At 37.6% G+C, this 20,492-nt stretch overlaps 1 protein-coding gene across 13 annotated transcripts in view; it reads left to right on the top strand.

Moving 5' to 3' along the window:
* The first annotated feature begins 6,056 nt into the window (after nt 1-6,056).
* The window catches only part of nbeaa (neurobeachin a), a 114,320-nt gene continuing 99,884 nt past the window's right edge, over nt 6,057-20,492 (top strand). For all 13 annotated transcript variants that reach the window (XM_042732872.1, XM_042732873.1, XM_042732879.1 and 10 more), the window contains exon 1: nt 6,057-6,700. In XM_042732872.1, the coding sequence (XP_042588806.1) occupies nt 6,416-6,700 (285 nt within the window). In that variant the 5' untranslated portion in view covers nt 6,057-6,415. The remainder of the gene's footprint in view (nt 6,701-20,492) is intronic.

Raw genomic sequence — 20,492 nt, forward strand, 5'->3', positions numbered from 1 at the left:
CACATAAGGATTTATCAGTAATATTTTACTGGGCTCATGCCCAAGGTAAACAAGGTCTATAATGATTGCCCTCTTCTAATATGGGTTTCTTTCTTTCTGAGTTTTTGAAGAATACCATTGCTGTTTCATATAATAAAAGTAAATGAGGACTGTAGCTGTTCAGCTGTAAAAAGCATTAAAGGTATTAAGTCATATGATAGCATTATGTGAGGAACATATAAACATTGGCAGCGGCTATTTGCACTGAGTGTAAATACCAATAGAGCCTATTTACACAAAGTGTAAATAGCAATTAGATGCTATTTACACTAAGTGCAAATAGCAGCATTTTTTAGTGATATGCTACTTACACTAAGTGCAAATAGCTAAAGATTCTATTTACACTTTGTTAAAATAGCAGGATTTTCTGCTATTTATAGTACTTTTTGCAAATAGCGACAACTATCTGTACCTCAGTATTGTAGTACATTATAAAACAGTATGCTATAATAACTTACTGAGTGTAAATTTTAATTTTAATTAATATTATTATATGGACAATAAAGCCCTCCCTACACGTACCCTAACCCTACCTGATACTTTATTTTAAACTTTTTGATTATTTCCTTAATTTTCATTGAAAATAAATGCTATTCTGATGTGATCTGAAATTTGAAAAGGGAGAAAAAAAGTTTGCCAAAAGGCAGATTCCAACCGGGGTCGATCGCGTCAAAAAGAGTATAAGACAGGTTTCACCCTCTGCGCCACTGAAACTGACGTTTGGCGACTGTCTTTGTAATTTTGACTATCTGAATTGCACGTTGCTTCTGCCAACAAGGTGGGCTATTTGCACTTCGCGTAAAAAGACACTCTGATAAACTGATCCTTTAAGTCATCCATCTCAGTACTAAAGAGAGAGAAACAAATGGGAATGAAAAGACAAAAGAGTTCATGCAGAAAATCACACAACAAAGCAGATAAGACCTTTGTTTAGCACTTTTGATGTAAAAAGTGACAATAGTGTTGGTCTTTTGTGTTGAAACAAAGGTTTATGCGTCTGTGTGTGGGTGCACATGTGTGACAGAGAATATATACATATACTAGTAGAGTATACATTTTATAATATAATAATAATTATTTACAATAAAAATTACATAAAAAAAAAGTTTATACATAGGACAAATCTTAATAAAATGCATTTTTATTATTGCGTAATAATGTAATATAATATATAAAAAAAATTAGATAAAGTTATTTATAATAGATGAATATAATATATATAGATGATAGATGAACTGGTTTTTATGTTGACTTTAATTTACAAACAATAGAAGTCAATGTGACGCCCCTTAGAAATGAAGTGAAACAAATCTGTGTGTGTGTGGTAGACATCACTTTAATCTAACATGCCTGTTCATTTCTTCTGCCAGTGTTGAGCATCTCACATATAGGGACAGGGTGAAACAGCGATGTGACAGCGCTCCGTCCTCTCCCTCTCGCTACTCTTTCTTGCGATGTCATTTGTCCTTTTCCCCCCATTTCTTTCTCCGCCCCTGCCTGCCTACATTCTTTTTCTCCTCTAGGAAAAGAACATCTCCTTGGTCACTATGCAATTTCTCATCTGTTTTCTCTCTGTTTGCAGAGCTGAGGCGTGTGATGCTGTTAGCATTGAAGAAAACTGCTTCTATTTCTTCTAGGTCTTTATGAACTTCTCTCCACCAAACCTGCAGATTCCATCTTCTTGCCATAATGCATCATACAAAACAAATATATGATGTACGTCTGTGTCTGCACAAGCCAATTCATTTCCTATTCACATACGGAATGAAAATGTACAACAGCAGCTGGGACCCTGCTGTTCACGTGGTGTGTACCACACACACACACACACACATATTAGTTCTATGCCCACTGGGACATTGCTGACCCATGATAACCAACAGCTGGTCATGATACCAGAACAAACGTATGTGACAGATAAGTAAACAACATTTTGTTGCCTTACTGTTATATGTCGGCACTTGTTTTGTATTAAACAAATAAATAGACATGCACATAAAATAATGTTTTATTAACAAGGTTCGGGAGGAGCATGATCAGATAATCAACCAATTTGCCAACTCATTTAGCTAACCATCCTAATTAGCACAATATGTGTATATATATGCAGCCTACCTACCTCTGTCCTACGACAGTTTTTCAGCATCCCTTCTCCACCCCAGCTCCTCACTCCTAATCTATTTTCATCCCATATTAGGGACAGGGGGAGTTCTCTGGGTTCGGGCTATATTCCCCCAGGACAGCATGGCAAAATATGCTTTCTGTTTGTTGTCAGATTAGATGTAAGAGTGAACTTGTGAAATGGTTATCCTGACAATTATGCACATATTAAATGTTAAAATTACTTCATTAAGAGGTTTGATTTGAATCTTCATTAAGAATTTGCTTGCGAGATGCTGTTTACATTTGCTTAGTGGTTTGTTTTTATTTGTTTATGTTAGCTCTTACAGATTCTTAATTTTCTGGAAATAAATTTGGCCAGTTTAAAAGCCCTTGATGCCTATATTTTATGTTTTACAATCTCTGGGCATATGCGTGATATATTGTACTAGAATGTGTTGAATTCTGGACCAAATTAAAAACCAGCACCAAAAGATGCCCTGATGATTAATTCTACTTAATTGCACCACAGCTATATTATTAGTGCATTTGCATTGCCATGTACACAAGGAAAACGATATCATGGAGACTGGCGATGGGATTTTTGACTGAGAAGAACCTTTTTTTAGTTCCCAAAAAAATCTTGAAGAACCTTTTTTTTTCTTAGTGTGAAGATCATTTTTAAAAAATTCTAAACAAACTTTTTACCCCATGAAGTACCTGGTCACAGGGTTCTTCATGGACCTAGATGCCAATAACGTTCTGGTACTTTGAACAGTAAGAGTGTTTCTCTCAGATTTGAATATGTAATTCATGGACTTTAGCAGCTCTTGTGTTTTCCCCTGTTGTTGTGCTCTGAGTCCAGCTGAGAACAGACCTGTCTGTCAAACCCACGCGCTCTATGGGAACAGGGAGATGTGGGCGAGTGGTGAACGGTGCAGCTATTTTAAACGTAAAAGCTCCCTCCTCCTTTCTGAAGTCTTCTTTCATCCCTGAAATGGACATAAAGGGGCTTTTCCTCTCCTGTGACAGAAGATGTGGAGTAGAGAAGTGCTGTATGTTTATGCATTTATGACATTCTCTCAGTCAACCAGTGCATTCGTACTGAGAGGCCATGTCTCAAACTTTTCCTCAACAGGAAAGCAGTTCTGCTTCACTCTTTAGGGAGATAGTTTTCTCCCTTAAATGAAAAGTCTGTCATAATTTACTCACCCTCATGTTGTTCCAAACCTGTATGACGATCTGTCTTCCGTGGTACACAAAACGCAAAACCTTATTCACTTTACTAGCATTTAACTTTTTCCATAATCAATAGCAGCACCTTCAGTCACAGACTGATTTCACCAAAATGCAAGTCTGAGCACAGCAGAAAGTCTTTTCTATCAGTGGCTATCAGATTGTTTAATGTGTTGTGATAATAACATACATTACTGGTACTGTATATATAGCAAAGATCTAGTACAGTCTAGTTTTCTACTTATATTATTTGCACTTTATTCTCTCGCATTTATATTGTAGATTTTTTTATTATATTATTTTATATTATGTAGATATTAATATATATATTGTAGAGTTAGAAATGACATGTTTGTTATGTGTGGTGCTGTGTTTTGCTCCACCTTTAAAAACAACTTTCCTTTACAGCTGACATCACAAATCGCTTTCACGTTTCAACCTTTCTCTTTAAACACCTGATTCAGTACATGACGCCAACTATTCACAATCCAATCAATTGCCAATGAATAAAGCCCAGCTGTTTGTTTCCGAAATGCTTCAGAAGGGGTTGTAAACGATGCTTCGTTTTAGCTTTAAGATTTTTTTTTTTTTAGGTTTAAACAATCCCTCCAAATGATAGCAGATGTTCTGGAGTGTGTCTAGGAATCCGGTTCGGAATCATATATTTGCTACTGTGTTTATTAAAGTTTATTAAAAAAATTATACAATGCTTCTCCAAATAAATGTTTGAACAAAAATCATATTGATTAGATTTATTGTATTGCATTTCTTTAGTGCATTTTTCCTGGTATATCTGTTTTTGTTTTTCCTAGAAGCAGTTTAACTGCTGGTTATGTCTTCTGAGTTTAGCAGGTTTCCAGTCTGGTGACTGGACGTAAAGCTGTGAATGCAGACTCAGCCTCCTGTCAGCCATTGTATTGGCTGAAGACTCTTCCTCACTATCCAGCTGCTGGTCCCTTCTGTTCCCCTCCTCCTCTGAGCAGAGCCCATCCCCCTCTCCACCCTTCCTCCTCTCCCTCACTCCATATATTCATCTCCCCTCCACTAAAAAAGGAATTGTATCTCTTTACATTTTTTATCCTACATTCATGGGCTGGGATTGCTGGTAAAGAGAGATAGAAAAGGGACTTATGTAAATTAGGAAATTATCAGCAAAAGAAAGTCTAATAAAACTTCAAACATCAAATGATCTATACATGTGAATGATCTATACATCTGCAAATCAGCTTCTTAAAAGTGTTCCAGAATTCTAAATGAGAAGCTGAATGGGAAGTGTGAGCTCTAGCGAGGAATATCTCTTAGTTTTGCTGTCTTAGGATTTGTCTCCTATAGCAGACCCTTATATAAGAATTTTGTATGTCAGCATAGCTTGTTGTTTAATTCAAGATTCAAAGAACTTTATTAATCCCAGGGGGAAATTGCTTTCCATGTTACAATTGCTCTCAAGAAAAAATAATAAATAATAAAAGATCATAATAATAATAAATAATAAAAGATCCATTCTATTTTGAGAGAATGGGATGCAAGTGGATGGGTGAGTGAGAGAGGAAGATACAGAGAGAGAAAAGTAAAGAAAGGGACAGGGGGAGGAAGAGAGGGCTTAGCAAAAGCTCACTTTCATTCAGCCTGACTTTAAACTGCTATCCAGGTTCGTGCCAAAATGATGCAGGACTCGTGTCCTTCTGAGTGAAGGAGAGCTCACGTCCCCATTCACAGCTTTCTGCTGCAGTGCTAAAATTAAATCATCACAAGAGCAAGGTTCTCTTCAATGGCAGGCATAGTGAAAAAAAGAAAAAAAAAAAACTTCTTCATATGTTTTTGTGTGTAGTCTTCATATTATGTGGGTTAAGGCCGGCACTGGTTCCTAGAACAGGGTGGCTGATATAATGCAATTTAATAAAGGCAAGTTTTCACAAATTGCACTTATTTCAAAGTCCAGTTGAAGATCTCAGTAACAATAAAGGTAAAAAAAAAAAACCAGCTGCACAGATGATTGGATGATTGGAAACCATCTATTCAAAAAAAATATTCATATTTTTATTTTAGATTTTATTTAAATTAGCCTATCGATTTTTCTTTTATGCCCAAAATCATTAGGATGTTAAGTAAAGATCATGTTCCATGAAGAGATTTTGTAAATTTCAAAAACTTAATTTTTTAATAATAATCAGATGTATATTATGTATTCTCAATATTTAGATTTTTTTTTTGCACCCTCAGATTCCAGATTTTCAAATAGTATCTCAGCCAAATATTTATATATTTTTTAAAAAAGTGGCTTATGACTGGTTTTGTGGTCCAGAGTCACATATACAGCCTAATTATTTTTATAACATATACAGTAGGCTATATATTCTTCAACAAAAGGTGTGTTCACAACAAACATTTTTCTCCTTTTTTTCATGGTCAGTTACAGTTGTTTCATGGCAGCCAATACTTTAATGCATGCGTTTATGGATTTAAAAAAAAACCCCTGAGAAATATTAATTCAAGTTAAGTGAAAGAGTCAGAGAGCACGTCACATTATGATTACATCATTGGACAAAGACATTATTTACAACTGTTTACCGGTCCAAAATAATCCCGCTATAATTTTATAGTCTACATTATATTTATCTGATTTGCATAATGCTGGAGCCTGGGACACCTATTAACAGGACGCGCGCACGTGCTCCTGCTTGGTCCCCAGCTTTTGACTGACAGGCGGGCAGCAGCACGCAGGCGTGGTGAGCGCTCCCGCAGACAGGGGGCGTCAATATGGCGTCCTGAGAAAGACAACACAGCCCGACACCGCACCGATCTTCGGCTCACATCGGGAGGAGAGAGGGACCGTTTCGCCAAACGCAAGACGTGATTTCGTCCTGTGCTTCCCTCTGAACGGCCGCGAGCATCGGGTTTGGATGTGCAGATCTCGGCGGAGGAGGACACCTGATCGAGAATTTTCTTTTTTCATCTGTGTTTGATGCTGCTGCTCAGTGCTTGGTGATACAAAAGCAGGTGAGACCGAGGCGACCGCTCCTTTTTGGGATTCGGGTCGGAAATGTCGAGCGAGAAACCGGTTTTGGCACCGGGTTCCGCCTCGCTCACGGACCGAGAAGCCCCCGCACCACCAGCAGCACCACCGGGTTCGGGGCAGCAAGTCGTAACGGGCTCCGTTACCGGGGACATGATGGTGTCTGGATCGGGCGCCGTGGTTCTACCGGCAGGGGTGATAAACCCCTCGGTTCCGATCCGGAATATCAAGATGAAATTCGCCGTGCTCATCGGTTTGATCCAGGTCGGGGAGGTTAGCAACAGAGACATCGTGGAGACAGTTTTAAATCTGGTAAGCATCTGCATAGAGTCTATTGAACGCTTGTTTTATTTAGCGCGCATAAGATGATGTCATATGAGAATTGATTTCTTGATCAAATGCACTAAAGCCAGAGATATTCACTGGAGGAATGTCACCCTGTCTTTTGTTGACATCCCAGTCAGATTCATCACTGCCAGCTTCGCTTTAGGTGACAAAATATCGCACACATAACGTCAGAATTAATTTTCCCAGCGTACTATTACAGAGTGGTCGCTGCGTTTATTTGCAGTGTATCAACACGCCGGCCTGCAACAATGACTCGCCAAATAAGGGAATGCATCTTTTCTCCTAGCAGAATATGCTGTTAGATTCATAATTATCGCCTAGACGACATACTCAAATAAGTCTTGTGTTATTAAACGATATTTCCCAATATGGATTCGGTTTTTGATATGTAAATATGACTGGTGCGTAGATGTTACGCAGCCATGGTACATGGATAAATTAACACCATAGATGTACAGCAGTGTGGGTGTAATTAATATTCAGAGCGCGTTAACGTGCCGTCTGTGATGCTTGTTATTTTTAAGCTGTAATGGTATGCTGTTTGTGTTTTGGCACCTGTTATATCCTCATCTGTGTCGATATGGCTGCTGTTTTTGCTCATGGAGGCCACAGGCTGGTGAGCGAGGTGGATTAAAGCGGGCTTTAACTGAATTCTTGTTATGAAACGGCTTCGAAAAGATATTAACACAGATTCAGTAATGCGCGCTGCATGGGATGCTGGGAGGACCGTTGTTTTGAAGGAAGGGACGTAGAGGTTTTTTACTGACGTCCTTATCAATAATTACAATTGGCTGAGCCAGGCCTTCTTAAAGCGATACTAATGGAAACAGGTTGACAGCAAGCACCAAACGTTTTTACATGCCATAACGTTGCAGTCAGGTAACGTCACACTGAAGAAAGTACCCCCCAAAAAACACACCTCGAATATTAGAACGTCAGTATGGGCTCTTTACTATGAAAATTCCAAAATGGAATGCTTTTATCTTTACATTTCAATGAGACGTCAGAACGTAGAACGTCTTTTTCAGCTTAGCCTACAAACTGGCTTAGTTCAGTGGCAGATATGTGTGAAAAAATGACAAACATTTCATCGTGATTATTGATATTGTTTTGTCTTTGTGAATGGAAGAATGGATGTTTGAATGGTTGAAACGAAACCGAGCTGCGAACACACAGAGAGTTTGACAAGAGTACAGGTTTTCTGAGGTAACACTTTTACCTCAGGATGTCTGAAAAGTTTGGAAAATGCCTCGTGAGAATAATATCTTGAGGACATTTAGGTGTAAGCTAACATTTTTAAGTAGCCTATATAGAGTATCTGCCCCTAAAACCGCAGAAGAGCACTTGCTACTCTGTAAAAAAATGATTTTAACAGTAAAAGACTGTAAAAATGCTACAGTTAAAACATTTTAACTGGTTAACAGTAAGTTTCCATACTATATTCAGTGAATTTGGCCTTTGGAAGTGAAAAAGAAAAAGTCATTGTATAATTTACAGTGAAAAAACGTAAATTGATACTCCCAGAATTCCCTGCATGACACTTCAAATTTGATGTTTTTTTTTTTTTTTTTTTGTATGTGTGTTGAAATAACATGTTTCTTCTTAGTTTTTTCTTATCAATTGTGCACATTAGGGTTTAATCTTACATCTAATTTTGTTAAATTAATGTTTATTGCATTATTTCAGTATCGCGTGTCACCATGATGGGGTTTAGTGTTTGTGTGAATGACACCTTCTATACATACAGTAGGTATTGCCCTTCTCAGCTCGTAGAAAAGCTGTTTGTGATGAGCTTTGGTTCATCATGTGACTTTCTCATCACCACCAGTTTTTGGTGGTTATCAGTGCATTACATTGGTTCAAAACAGATGTAAGTACTTCAGTATGTTGGTTTATTAACATTACATCAGTTAATGAAATACGATATTTTATTGAATTTAAGTCTGTAAATCCTAAAATGTTGCTACCATATTTTTTTACGGTGAAGTTTTGGCAACCACAGCTGCTGGTATTTTACCGTAAATGTCACAGATTTTTTCTTTACAGTGTAGCAACCAATGTTTGTGCAATGTTGTGAAAACTTATTTATTACGTTAAGCATCTCTACATTTGTCGTAGGATTAAATGTTATCACAACCATTCCACGACTTGGCAAAACATGTTTACAACGCTTGCTGTGTAATTATATGCACTATATAGACCGTAAGAGTTCGATTTATGGTCACAATCAGTGCTTACTGCAGCGATAAGGTCGTTTTCTCTGTAATAGAAGACGTCGGTCGTGGAGTTTCCATTGGATCATTAATTTAGAAAGCTGGGTATTTAAAACATGCCGGTGTCGAGTCCGCTGAAGGGATGCTGCAGCAGTTGCTCTATGCGCAGGGATGCAGAGTTCCTGTAGCTGTGCATGTGGAAGCAGGTGGCGGAGGAGGATGAGGAGGAGGGTGGGGGTTGCTGCAGTGGTGATGTGCTCTGAAACCTCGAGCCAACTCGATTTAAACTGGAGAGAGTAGCGCAGCAGCACAGCGGAGAGCCGCTTCTATCTCTTCCTGGCTGGAGCTGCTGCCGGGTCACGTGACTCCATAGAGTTCAGTGTTTTAGTTTGGGATGAAATACTAACGAGAATTCTACTGTATGCTATGTTTCTCTTTTAAGAATATGAAAGTGGATGATGAACATTTTAAACAGGTCACTTACCATCCACTCAGCTCTTTTGTTGTTTTGGACACTCATTTTAAATATAGAAATAGGCGTTTTTTTTTTGCATTTGGGGCCTTTGTGACATTGTCTTAAATCCAAAGTAAGCACATTTTTTTTATAACGAAATAGATGTTTAAAAATCTAATATTTGTATTGTTCATTAGACTGGTTTGTGTATAACAAATTCTAGCTTTTCAGTATTATCATTTAACATATTATTCCATTAATCAAATTTGAACCAAATATACATATATTTGAATAAGATTTACCCCTCATATGATATGCATAGTTCTGTATGATAGGATACACTGGGGTTAAAGGCCCTTTGGATGTAACTACTTTTATCGTGAAACACTAACTCAACAAAAACACCACAGTACTCTCCTAAACATGGTGTACTGCAACAAATTGATTTGCATAAGTGAGGAGGAATGGATTGATTGTGATGATGTACTTTGTGGACCACATATTGGCTGCCTCAGTCGCAATGGAGATTTATTTGTGAAATGCGCATAAATAGTTTCAAAAAACCATATTGACTAAGATTATTGTTACTGCAAGTCGCCACAATCCATCAGTCGTTAATGCTCACTAAAGGGAAATTCTTAGTTTTTTAAAAATATTTTTTACAAGAAAGTAGTTTTGTAAGATAAAATGCTGCTCGTAAAGCATATAACATTGTGCACTAGAGAAAGAGAGAAGCATTGCATGGCGTTTGGCACAACGCCGATACACAACTGTAGGTGGGGTAGACCTTATGTATTATTCAGCCTGGTCTGAAACCGTGGCTTGTGCCTGAGTACAGCCAATATCGATTGATGTTGAATGCCATTTAGCAGAGCAGATGTACCGATCACCTTAATTAATTGGCGATTCCGCAAAAGGTCTTGGGAGAGGTCTCATTCGTTTCAGGAAAAAAGATTCGCCTTTGGTTTGGTTGCTCTCCTTTTGAAAGCATTTGAAGAGTTTGCATATGAAGGATTGTTTTTGTAGGCTTCGTTCCTGGCAGTTTCTCAACGCTGAGGCCTAATTTAAGTGTGCTAGATTCGAAAGCCCATTTCTCTCTCTACTTGCTATTGAAATTCAGACCAGAGAACACATGTGGAGCACTGCTGTTAGACCCTGAATGTAATTAGACTTGTCCTCAACCTCGTGGCCTTACAGTGCTATGCCAGGCATCCCGCCACCAGGCTTCAGAACAAATGACACACACAGGAGGTGTTGGAAAAGCGATGACTGGTCTTGATCTGGCGTACGGATGAAAGAGTGTTCTGCACTATTAAAAATAAAGGTTTCAAAAGGGGGGGTTTCACAGGGATGCCTCAGAAGAGTCATTTTGGCTTCCCCAAAAGACCTTTCAGTGAACAGTACCATTTTTTTCTTAATGTGAAAAACAATTTAGTACAATGGAAAGATTCCATGAATGTTAAAGGTTCTTCATGGAACCGTAGATGCCATTAAAGAACCTTTATTTGTAAGAGCGTGTGACCCTCTTCATGAGGGCAGTTTCTGCAGTTGGGCTGCATTATAATGTGCCAGACAACACGCTAGCATGCAAATGTACTTTAAAACACACATGCTTTAGATTATTACAAGCAGCTTAGCTACCAGATGTATTTTAAGTCCCAATTTCTTACTGTAATCCTACCACTGGTCTATTTTCAAAGCACTTCTGTTTATGTCTGTAGGGTCAGAGCGTCTTTTATTTAGCGTGGATCACACGCTAACTTTTACTGACTGTATGCAGAGCTCACAGCTCCCTGTGGAACTGACATAGTTACTATTGTAGTCGCAGCTGCAATCTTGCGGAGTTCACCCTCAGATAAATCAGGAAATGGGCTTCGTCTTTTTGCTTCTTGTACTGTATTACATTAATTCCAGTTTACTTTACATGGTTACTGGAAATATGTAGGATGCAATTATAATATTAGTGGCAATTTGGGTGCACGGCGAGGGAGTTGCAATGTTGTTTATGATACAGTAATTTTATTTGCCTTTCTTTGGTGTGTGGTCGTCCTTCACCTCCTGCCTTTCTGTTTCTCCTGTGAGAGGCACATTGAGCCAATCTGCTCACTTTTGTGTCGTTTTTTTCCCCCTCTCCTTTTCTTCCTCTCTCCTCACGTAACACACACACATGCCCAGACTGCCACAGAGGGGCTGACGTTTAGACTCCCTTGCCATTAGCAAAGCATCATAGTTGCGATGGAAACGGCACCATGGGATTTTGTTGCTTGCTTCCCACCATACCAACTGTTGTCATCTCTTCCCAGCCAACTGGATCAGCTTTGCGATCTGGACAGGAGAATTTACACAGTAGTTCGTTTGACACTAAAGCTATTGTTGTGTAAAAGTAGTAAATATTTTAAACTAAGCAAGTGTATAAGTGTATTAAAAATCATCAAAATCTTAAATCATGACCCAATTAGTGTCAAGCATTTTATCTGTCCACAATGAAAAGGTTGCATAATGCAATATATTTTTTGTTTATTATATCGCTATACTTCTGTTGGTAAGAATTTTTTTTTACTATCAAAAGCATTAATTGTTTTTTCACAGTCTTGCAGAGAAAGGTTTACCAAAAGAAATTTACTGGCTTGTTCTTTTTTATGTTTTTTGGGTTGGTACCGTAGATGGACCAGGGATCCGATTATCGCACTTAAACACAGAGGTCAGGTTTTCATGATATGTCACCTTTAACTAAAGAGATATTATGATTGGAATGCATTAAAAAATATGATTTTTTTTCTTTTATACATGTTTTTTACAAGACCTGATGCTAAATGTTCTAACGATTGTGGCAGCGTTTTGAGGTGTCTGTTTAGACCATAAATACACATTAGGAGCATCTCTCGCTCCCTCTGTCTTTCTCTTCGCTGTCTTGTGTCTGAGCTGTTGTTGTCCATCCAAAGGGATCATCTCATTATTCACTTCCACTCTGCAGAATCACCAAGGTCAGGATGCTGTGCGCAGTCAGCACAAACAGTCCTTGTTGGCCACAGAGACGGCAGCACAGCTCTTTATCGCTCATTCAGTCTCATTCAGGACGTAACCATGCATTAAATGGTATGATACAGCAAAGCGTAACACAAAAAGCATGCAAACCTTCCTTCCACAGGATCTGTAATCTCTAAGGTCAGAAGAGCACAGGGGAGCGTGAAATGGCACAGTGCAGGTAGCCTATAGGATCACTTTGTTTGTCTGCAGAACTAAACAACAATACAGAAGCGGATTTAAAATCAGGCCCTCACAATCGGATAAGCCGCATAATCAATTAATTGATCGTTTACTGTACTTTTATATTTCAGAGATACAGCAGATGTGACAGCAGCTAATGAATATGCGAACAAAGCCGTGGTAATCTTCTTTACCCCCTACTGTAAGACTGATCTCTTGCTTTAATGAAAGTGCCTGTATTAACCTGTGACAGTGCTGCGTCATCGTTCAACGCTAAAAGCTTGCAGAGAGCAGGAGATGTGTGCTCTCTGCCTCTGCTACAGCTGAGTTAAAGGCCTTGTAAAATGTAAATTGTAGTTTGTGGCTTTTAGTACTTGTAAATTAGATTTGAGGTCGTGTGTATGCTAGTATTCTCTGAAACGTTGAGAAAATAGGCATGTAGATGTACCCTACACCACTTAAAATTGTGGGATGTTTTTTAAAAAAGAAGTCTCTTATGCTGAACAAGTCTGCATTTATTTGACCAAAAATACAGAAAAATGAGTGTAAAAAAAATGGTACAATTTTAAATACAAAGAGTTTTGTCCAATCAGATGTTCCCTGAAATGAAAACGTTTCTCCCCATTAAATGGTAAATCTGTTTTAAAATCACTATGACGTAACTAGAAGCTATTGTTGTAACAAAAAAATCTGTCCTTCAGTATGCCCAAATTTTCTGTTTAAATGTAAAATGCTTGAGCTTGAATTGTAACATCTGTCTTTGTGAAGACCTTGAGATGGGAATTTCATTAAACCTGGCGGTTTCATCAGAGCCAAAGTGCATACAGGCAGGGTTTAGCTCCTGGCATTCGTCATCATTTACTTCAGTCATTAGTTATGTAGATGGAAGTGATCCATACTTTCAGTCTGACACGAAGAATGCTTTGCGAGCAATGTATAATGATAGATTGCATTCATAACAAGGTGCAAGGGCCACTCTTTTCTTGAACAGAAGTGCTTGATAAATCGTATTCAGGCACACAATTCATCACTTGGCAGTTCTGTGAAGAATTTTATTTATGCAGTAAGTCATATAATCTGTTCTGTGAGTTTTGATGTAAAAATGATCAGTCCAAGTACAAGCAGAAGGATTGCTTTGTATCGCCAGTGCATTGCTAGATAGAAAATTATGTGGGATTACCTAAATAAACATCAGAGCTCAACATGTCTGAAGTATGTGTGGTACATTAAAATGCATTCACAAAAAGTTTGATGAACGCACACAAAGTCATGATTTCATCACTCAGTATGTGTCTGATTTGTTGGGAAGGACGAGGCCGAGCATCGACAGGTCTCACAGCTTGCTGTGTCCATATTTTGTCCTCGGGCAGATGGACATAAAGCAAGGACACAGCATTGATTAAAATCATGTTGCACTACATGACCATGCCTGATGTGCAGATTTACTACAATATTTATTACCTTGAGCTATAACATTTTTATTGATTGTAGTTCAACGTCTGTTATATGTACTTCCCGTGATCCCATTTTCCTTTAGGTGTGATATTTGTGGTCTAACTCTTTCTCTGTTATGAACCATTTTCCCTCAAAACCTTGCCACCATCATGCTTATTTTGCATGTTTTCTGTTAAAGCAATGTCCTGTTAGCCACCCATGGTGAACACAACTGGGGGCTTTCAGCACTTCCTGTCCACACCATGGTTGCTGTCATTTGCATCCAACGTTTTCTCAAAAGCTGAACTATTAGTGGTGTCACAGATCTGCACTGTAATGTTTTTGCCAAATGTGTGCTATTTCGAGATTTTGCTGTGCCTTGTTTTTTGTCGCTGTCCCATATTAATATGGAACAGATGGGATTTATCATTTTTTTTGTCACATTGTGCCTGGATATGACGTTATGTTAAGAGTGATTCACCAAGGATGATAACTGTAACCACAAGTTTTAATAATCTTTCTAATTCAAGTCCACACCACAATACCAATACAACTATACTGATAACGAAACAGTGGAATAATAACATTGGGATCACTTTCAGAATTATTTTTTCCAGCTGATGAATGATAAAATCAGTGAAAGAAGCATCCATTTGATCTTAAATAGCTCACTTATAATTGGTGTGGATGTGAATGTAGTTATCGTTCTTAGCGTGAATGTGGCTTTGGGCTAGATTTGTCTCAATTTTTTTAGCTTCTTTTAGCACATTTTACCACATATTCCCTTAACTTCAGTGCAGAAAATGCTAAAAATGTCAGCAGATTCCTCAGTCTGGGCTAGATACACAAACATCATCCTTACTCCTTTCCCACGGTTTTCATCTTGACCTTTTGTTTGGATTTCAAATGGCTGCCACGTTCCACTTGATAAAATGGCAACTTAGGCAGTGCCCCCTTTCATAAGAGCTTTTCATATTGAGAGGCCGTTATGAAAGAAGAGGGTTTAAGAAAAGAACTGTAGTGTAATTCTAGGTCGGTCCAGTCTATCATCTCCCTGCCAATTTTGGAGCCAGTGTGCCATTGTGCCGCGATTCATGCAGTGCTTCAGTGTCCTTTACGAAGCTTCATTGGTGTGACTCTCATCTCTGCTAATGAGATTCTCTATGAAAGTAATCTGAATGCTATTGCAGAGCTGTTTCAAAACAGATAAGTTGGTATCGTCTATCGTCAAGCTTCTCCACACTGGGAAGGTTTCTCTCCAGAATGCCCAATCTTTCTGGATGAGAGCCCAGAATCTGACACTGAAGTTAGATTTTTGATCATAAATTCACTTGTGTTTGACGGCAGCAGAATTCAAACCTCAGCTTAAGTGAAACATGTACCATATGGAGCGTATTTCAACTGAATTATTCTACACTACTTTGTTGCTGACAGCTGTCCATTGGAAAATTAATTAGTCAAATGCTACACAGCCATTACTGTTTATATAGTTATATATATATATATATATATATATATATATATATATATATAGTATAATATATTATAATTAGACTGTAAGCTATAGATCAGGCAAGTTGTTTCTTCATGTGGTTCCTCTGGGAGTGTTTGTTGCAAGGTCAGAACAGATTCAGAAGCCAGACAATATGATGGAAAAAGAACAGACCTGTTTGAACATTTGTGTAGTTGAACTACTTTTTGCTGAAGGCAGTGTAATGGGTTGTATATGCACTCTGTGTACCACTTGGTGCCCAATTTCTTTGTGAATAATCAGAATCTATTTTTGGCTAGACACAAGGCACACATGTTTGGAGTAAGCTTTAAAAAAACAATCAAAAAATAAAATGATAAACTGGATAGAATGGAATGATTCTGACTCTTGAGTAGACGGTCTTTTTTGTGCCATTTCTCTGAACATCTGATAAACAAACTCCTGCTCCTGTGAAATGATTGAAATTGAAAATAGATTTGATGGTTTTCAGCTGCAAATCAGTTTAGTTTGGGAACAATAATGGTAAAAACAAATACAAATGCTTATATTGGAGAGTGTTCATTGCTATAGCTGTTCACGTTTTCATTTTTGAATTAACTGCTGTTGCGCTGTGAATGAAACATAACAGGGTTTGGCTGTTTTGCAAGTTGTTATTTTCCAGGTTGAATGTGGGAATGCAAAACTGCAGTGTCACAATCAAATCTCCAGAGAAGTTGGATAAAACTCTTTCTTGTCCCAGATAGTGAACAAAGTTGTCACTATTTAGCTCAGACATCCAGTTTTGGCAGGAATGTCATGTACCTCCACACATTACAAGCCTCTTAGAAGCTGTGATCGGCAGGTATGAGTCGGATAAGCTGTTCTGCACCAAATGAGATGTTCTTGAAGAAAATCAGAGCTCAAAATACACTTCAGCTGTAAACAACTCACAAAATTGCAGCTTTATGCTCAAAGCTGCAGTTTTTTAAAATCAAACTAAAACAGTAATATTGTGAAATACTGATATGATTTAATTGTAATTTCTATATTTAATATATTTTAAAATGTAATTTATTCTTGTCATGACAAAGCTGAATTTTTATACCAGTCTTCAGTGTCACGTGATCCTTCAGAAATTATTCTAATATGCTGATTTGCTGAAGAAACTTTTCCCAAATGTCTTTTTTATATATTTTTCTGCATGGACCATCAAATCAACAGATAACAACACTGATGTTATTAAATTATCATTCCACGCTATTATACCCCAGTAAACACCTCCCTTCTTTCAGCCATATATCAAAAGAAGAGGGTGAAACATGTTTCCACTTCAAAATCATGAGATATCTCACTAGTAAAGTAGTAAAGGCTAAAGCCTTTTGGACTGCTACTGGAAGCTTAAAATCAACTACCATCCCACAAATTGCCAAAAGTTCATTTGTATCAAGATCTATGACAAAGGTGTCTTTCTAAGTTTTAAATATCTTAGTGCAATAATCAAGTAGTTTAGGGCATTCCCAAAACATATGAATGCGATTGGCTGGTGATTGCTTGCAACTATTACATGCATCGCTGACAGAGGGGTATATTTTTGCAAGTTTAGAATTAGTATAGTAAACCCTATGTAGAATCTTACATTGTGTCAGGCCATGTCTTGCAGATAAAGATGTTGTGAGTGAGCTCAAGAATATGTTCCCAGTGTTCATCAGGCAACTCAAAACGCAAGTCCCTCTCCCAATCTCCTCTAATCTGATTCGGAGGGTCTGGATTAATATTATGAATCACATTATAAATGACAGAAATACAAAGTTTTGAGTGTGGATCAAGGTTTAAAAAGTCATCCAATGTGGATTCAAGGGGGTGACTTGGAAAATGAGGGAATTGTTTTTGCAGAATAAACATTTTTAATTATTAGCAGTGATGAAAACAGTTGTTCTGCTTAGTTTTTTTTTTTTTTTTTTTTTGTGGAAACTGTGATACATTTTTCAGGATTGTTTGAGTAGAAAGTTGAAAAGAACAGCATTATTTAATTTACAACATTATTTAATATATATGCTTTTCGAGTCAGTAAGCCTTTACTGTCACTTTTCATCAATTTAATGCATCCTTGCTGAATAAAAAAAATCTTAGCATATCATTTAGGATGTCCCAAGAAATTCTGAGCATCTTGTGATTTTAATCATTGGTTTCAAAATTGTTAAAATGAATCACAATTAATCAGAAAATGTATATTTTTACCCAACTGTAATCTCAGAGCAGCATCTAATATACCACACCCTCCTTTTCAGACACCACACCAAAACAACAAATGCTTTTTTCTCTCTCCTCTAGGATACACGCACATATACCTCTCTTACTACATTAACACAAAGGAATTTGATACAAATTGTCTAGTTTTTCTATCTCTTGTGAGTGTCTGTGTTGTTTGTGTAATATCAAACACATCAACGCAGGCAGGACTAGATGTCCATCTCCTCAGAAGCATTGCTAAAAGGTCATATTTCTTTAATTCAGTGCTTTTCAGAAAAGAGGTTTATTTCTCCATCAGCCTGTTCCAGACAGCAACGGATCTATTATAGAAAAGGGCAGCAAGGAAAAAATATGCTTTTAAGTCCCTCTGTCAAACTGCTCAAGGAGAAGTGCTCACATTCATGTGTCTAGATGCTTGCGCTGCTGGTAGAGTGATTTTTGTGTTTCACACCTAACCAGTGGCACATTTACACAATAAATGACAAGCGTGTGTGTATGCTATTGGAGAGAGAATCCAGGCTCTCAGGTTCATTGTGTGTTCTCCACACATATGTAGACGCTAGTATGTGTCTCTGATTGAGAACAAGACTCGGGAGAGGGGCAGTAACACGCCTGCTCTGATCATGCTCACACTCCGGCTTTCTGCTGCAAAGAGTTTCACTGATACTAGAGTCTCTCTCTCACACACACACACACACACACACACTGCCTTTTTATGCTGCAGACAGCCAATTGCATTCTCCACCACACTGCATATAATGTTGGATTTGCCGATTTTTCACTCCACCCACCCCAACCCCCCACCACACACACACATGCACATTACATCTTTCTTGTGCTTGGTAAGAGTCATATGAAATTCATGTTGGCCTAGTTTTTTGCCTGCCCGCTGACTGCACCCGCTAAAAGCAGCATGGTCTGCTATGTGGACAGAATTAAACAGGCTCCAATGATGTTTCACCCCGGCTGGTATTTTTGTTTTTTTATCTAAAGACTGGTTTATGGGGTCTATGTGACTGTGTTAGCCTGAAAAAATATTATGTTAGAAAAAATATGAACACTTTCTGAAGATGGAATCGATCTGTTTTCTAAAGTGGTTCAATATGAGTGTAGTGTGTTATCTAAGTCATTCAAACTTGAGGTAAATAGTCATCCAATACAGTACAATGAAGCTTATATTCTTTTCTGAGGTGCAATTTAGTGGATCTTGCAAGAGTTTCACCCACAATACTTTTGGATAATATCTAAGATAAGTGAACTACAGTGCTTCAGGATCTGGAAAATGCAGGAAATTTATCAATTTTATGTAGTTTTTTTGGGCAGCAATTTTTTGAGCTCTGCAATTGATAAAGGCTGTTTAAGAACTTGATAGGACAGATATCATGACACAATCACAATTGAATCTTTTGAATATCAGATTTAGAGTTCGAACGGTTGTTTTTTTTGAAGTTTCAGATAGGTTGGTTGTTTCAAAGTTGAGGATAGTGATTAATCAACTGATTGTTTTTAAAATGGATACTAAATGAAAACTAAAACAGTGCATTACTATTTTTAAAAAAGCAGTAGCAGTACTGAACCATACTTTGTAAATAAATAAACATGTTAATACTAATTATTATATAGATCATTAAAGTTATTTCATAGTTTACTAATGTTAAAAAAAGATACTTTAAAATTTTAAAATGTAGCCTATTAGTATTAGTTAAGTGTTGAAATGAACACACTAGGAACCGTACTTCTAGTGCTTTCATTAATAATACAAATAGACCCTTACTGTTTAATTTCAACAGTCATGCTTAAAGATGGCCATCTTTAAATATCTACAGTACACAAGGCCATAGCATTAAAATTACATACATAATTATTGATATTGTATGTGTACTCTCACACTTTATTTGATTCTATTTTAGAACACTGCATGATTATTTTATCTATATATATATATATATATATATATATATATATATATATATATATATATATATATATATATATATATGTAAGTTACACATTGGGCAAAAGTGAAGCGCTGCATCTAGGAGAAGTCACACACCAGACGCATCACGTTCAATTCAAGCAGCGGTCTAAAACTGTTTATTTAATCACCAAACGGAGTTTGCTTCAAGAATGAACAATGTGGCATAAATGAGTTTGAAGTTTGGTTTTTAGAAAAATAGAGCAAAGGGAAAGAGAAAGTGCAATCTGTATTACAGCTCTCTATATGTAGCATACAGACTTTATTAGAGCCACAGAAAGAGCACAATACATAATTTATAGCCTAGCGTGAAGTCATTATGTACAATAACAATGATTTGGGACAAATATAATGTAATTTAATGGAAAACTATGTGAATGGCGCTCTGTTCCGCAGCAGGATTTTCTGTCGGCTGCATTTAAATGCGCGTTTGAAGTTTCCTGCTCTGTGCAGCACGCAGCGTCATGTGTCAAAACAAAAAACACGTGCTGTTAGTGATTGCCTCCTCTAGAGGCCGCTCTAGTACTGTATAATGGCAGCGGACCCTTCTCAGCCACTCCAGCAACCTGGAAAACTATCTGCATGGATTTTTGGCCATAACCGATTGTTCAGCCAATCAACTATCGGTGCTGATTAATCGGCAAAACCGATGAATCGGTCGACCTCTAGTTACAAGATAGCACCAGCAGTTTGCATAGCAGGTATTTATAAATTAGACAAAATAAAAATTGTTTCTGTGTGATTTCTGCTGT

Source organism: Cyprinus carpio, chromosome B10, assembly GCF_018340385.1.
Source record: "Cyprinus carpio isolate SPL01 chromosome B10, ASM1834038v1, whole genome shotgun sequence".
In the NCBI taxonomy this organism is placed as follows: Eukaryota; Metazoa; Chordata; class Actinopteri; order Cypriniformes; family Cyprinidae; genus Cyprinus; species Cyprinus carpio.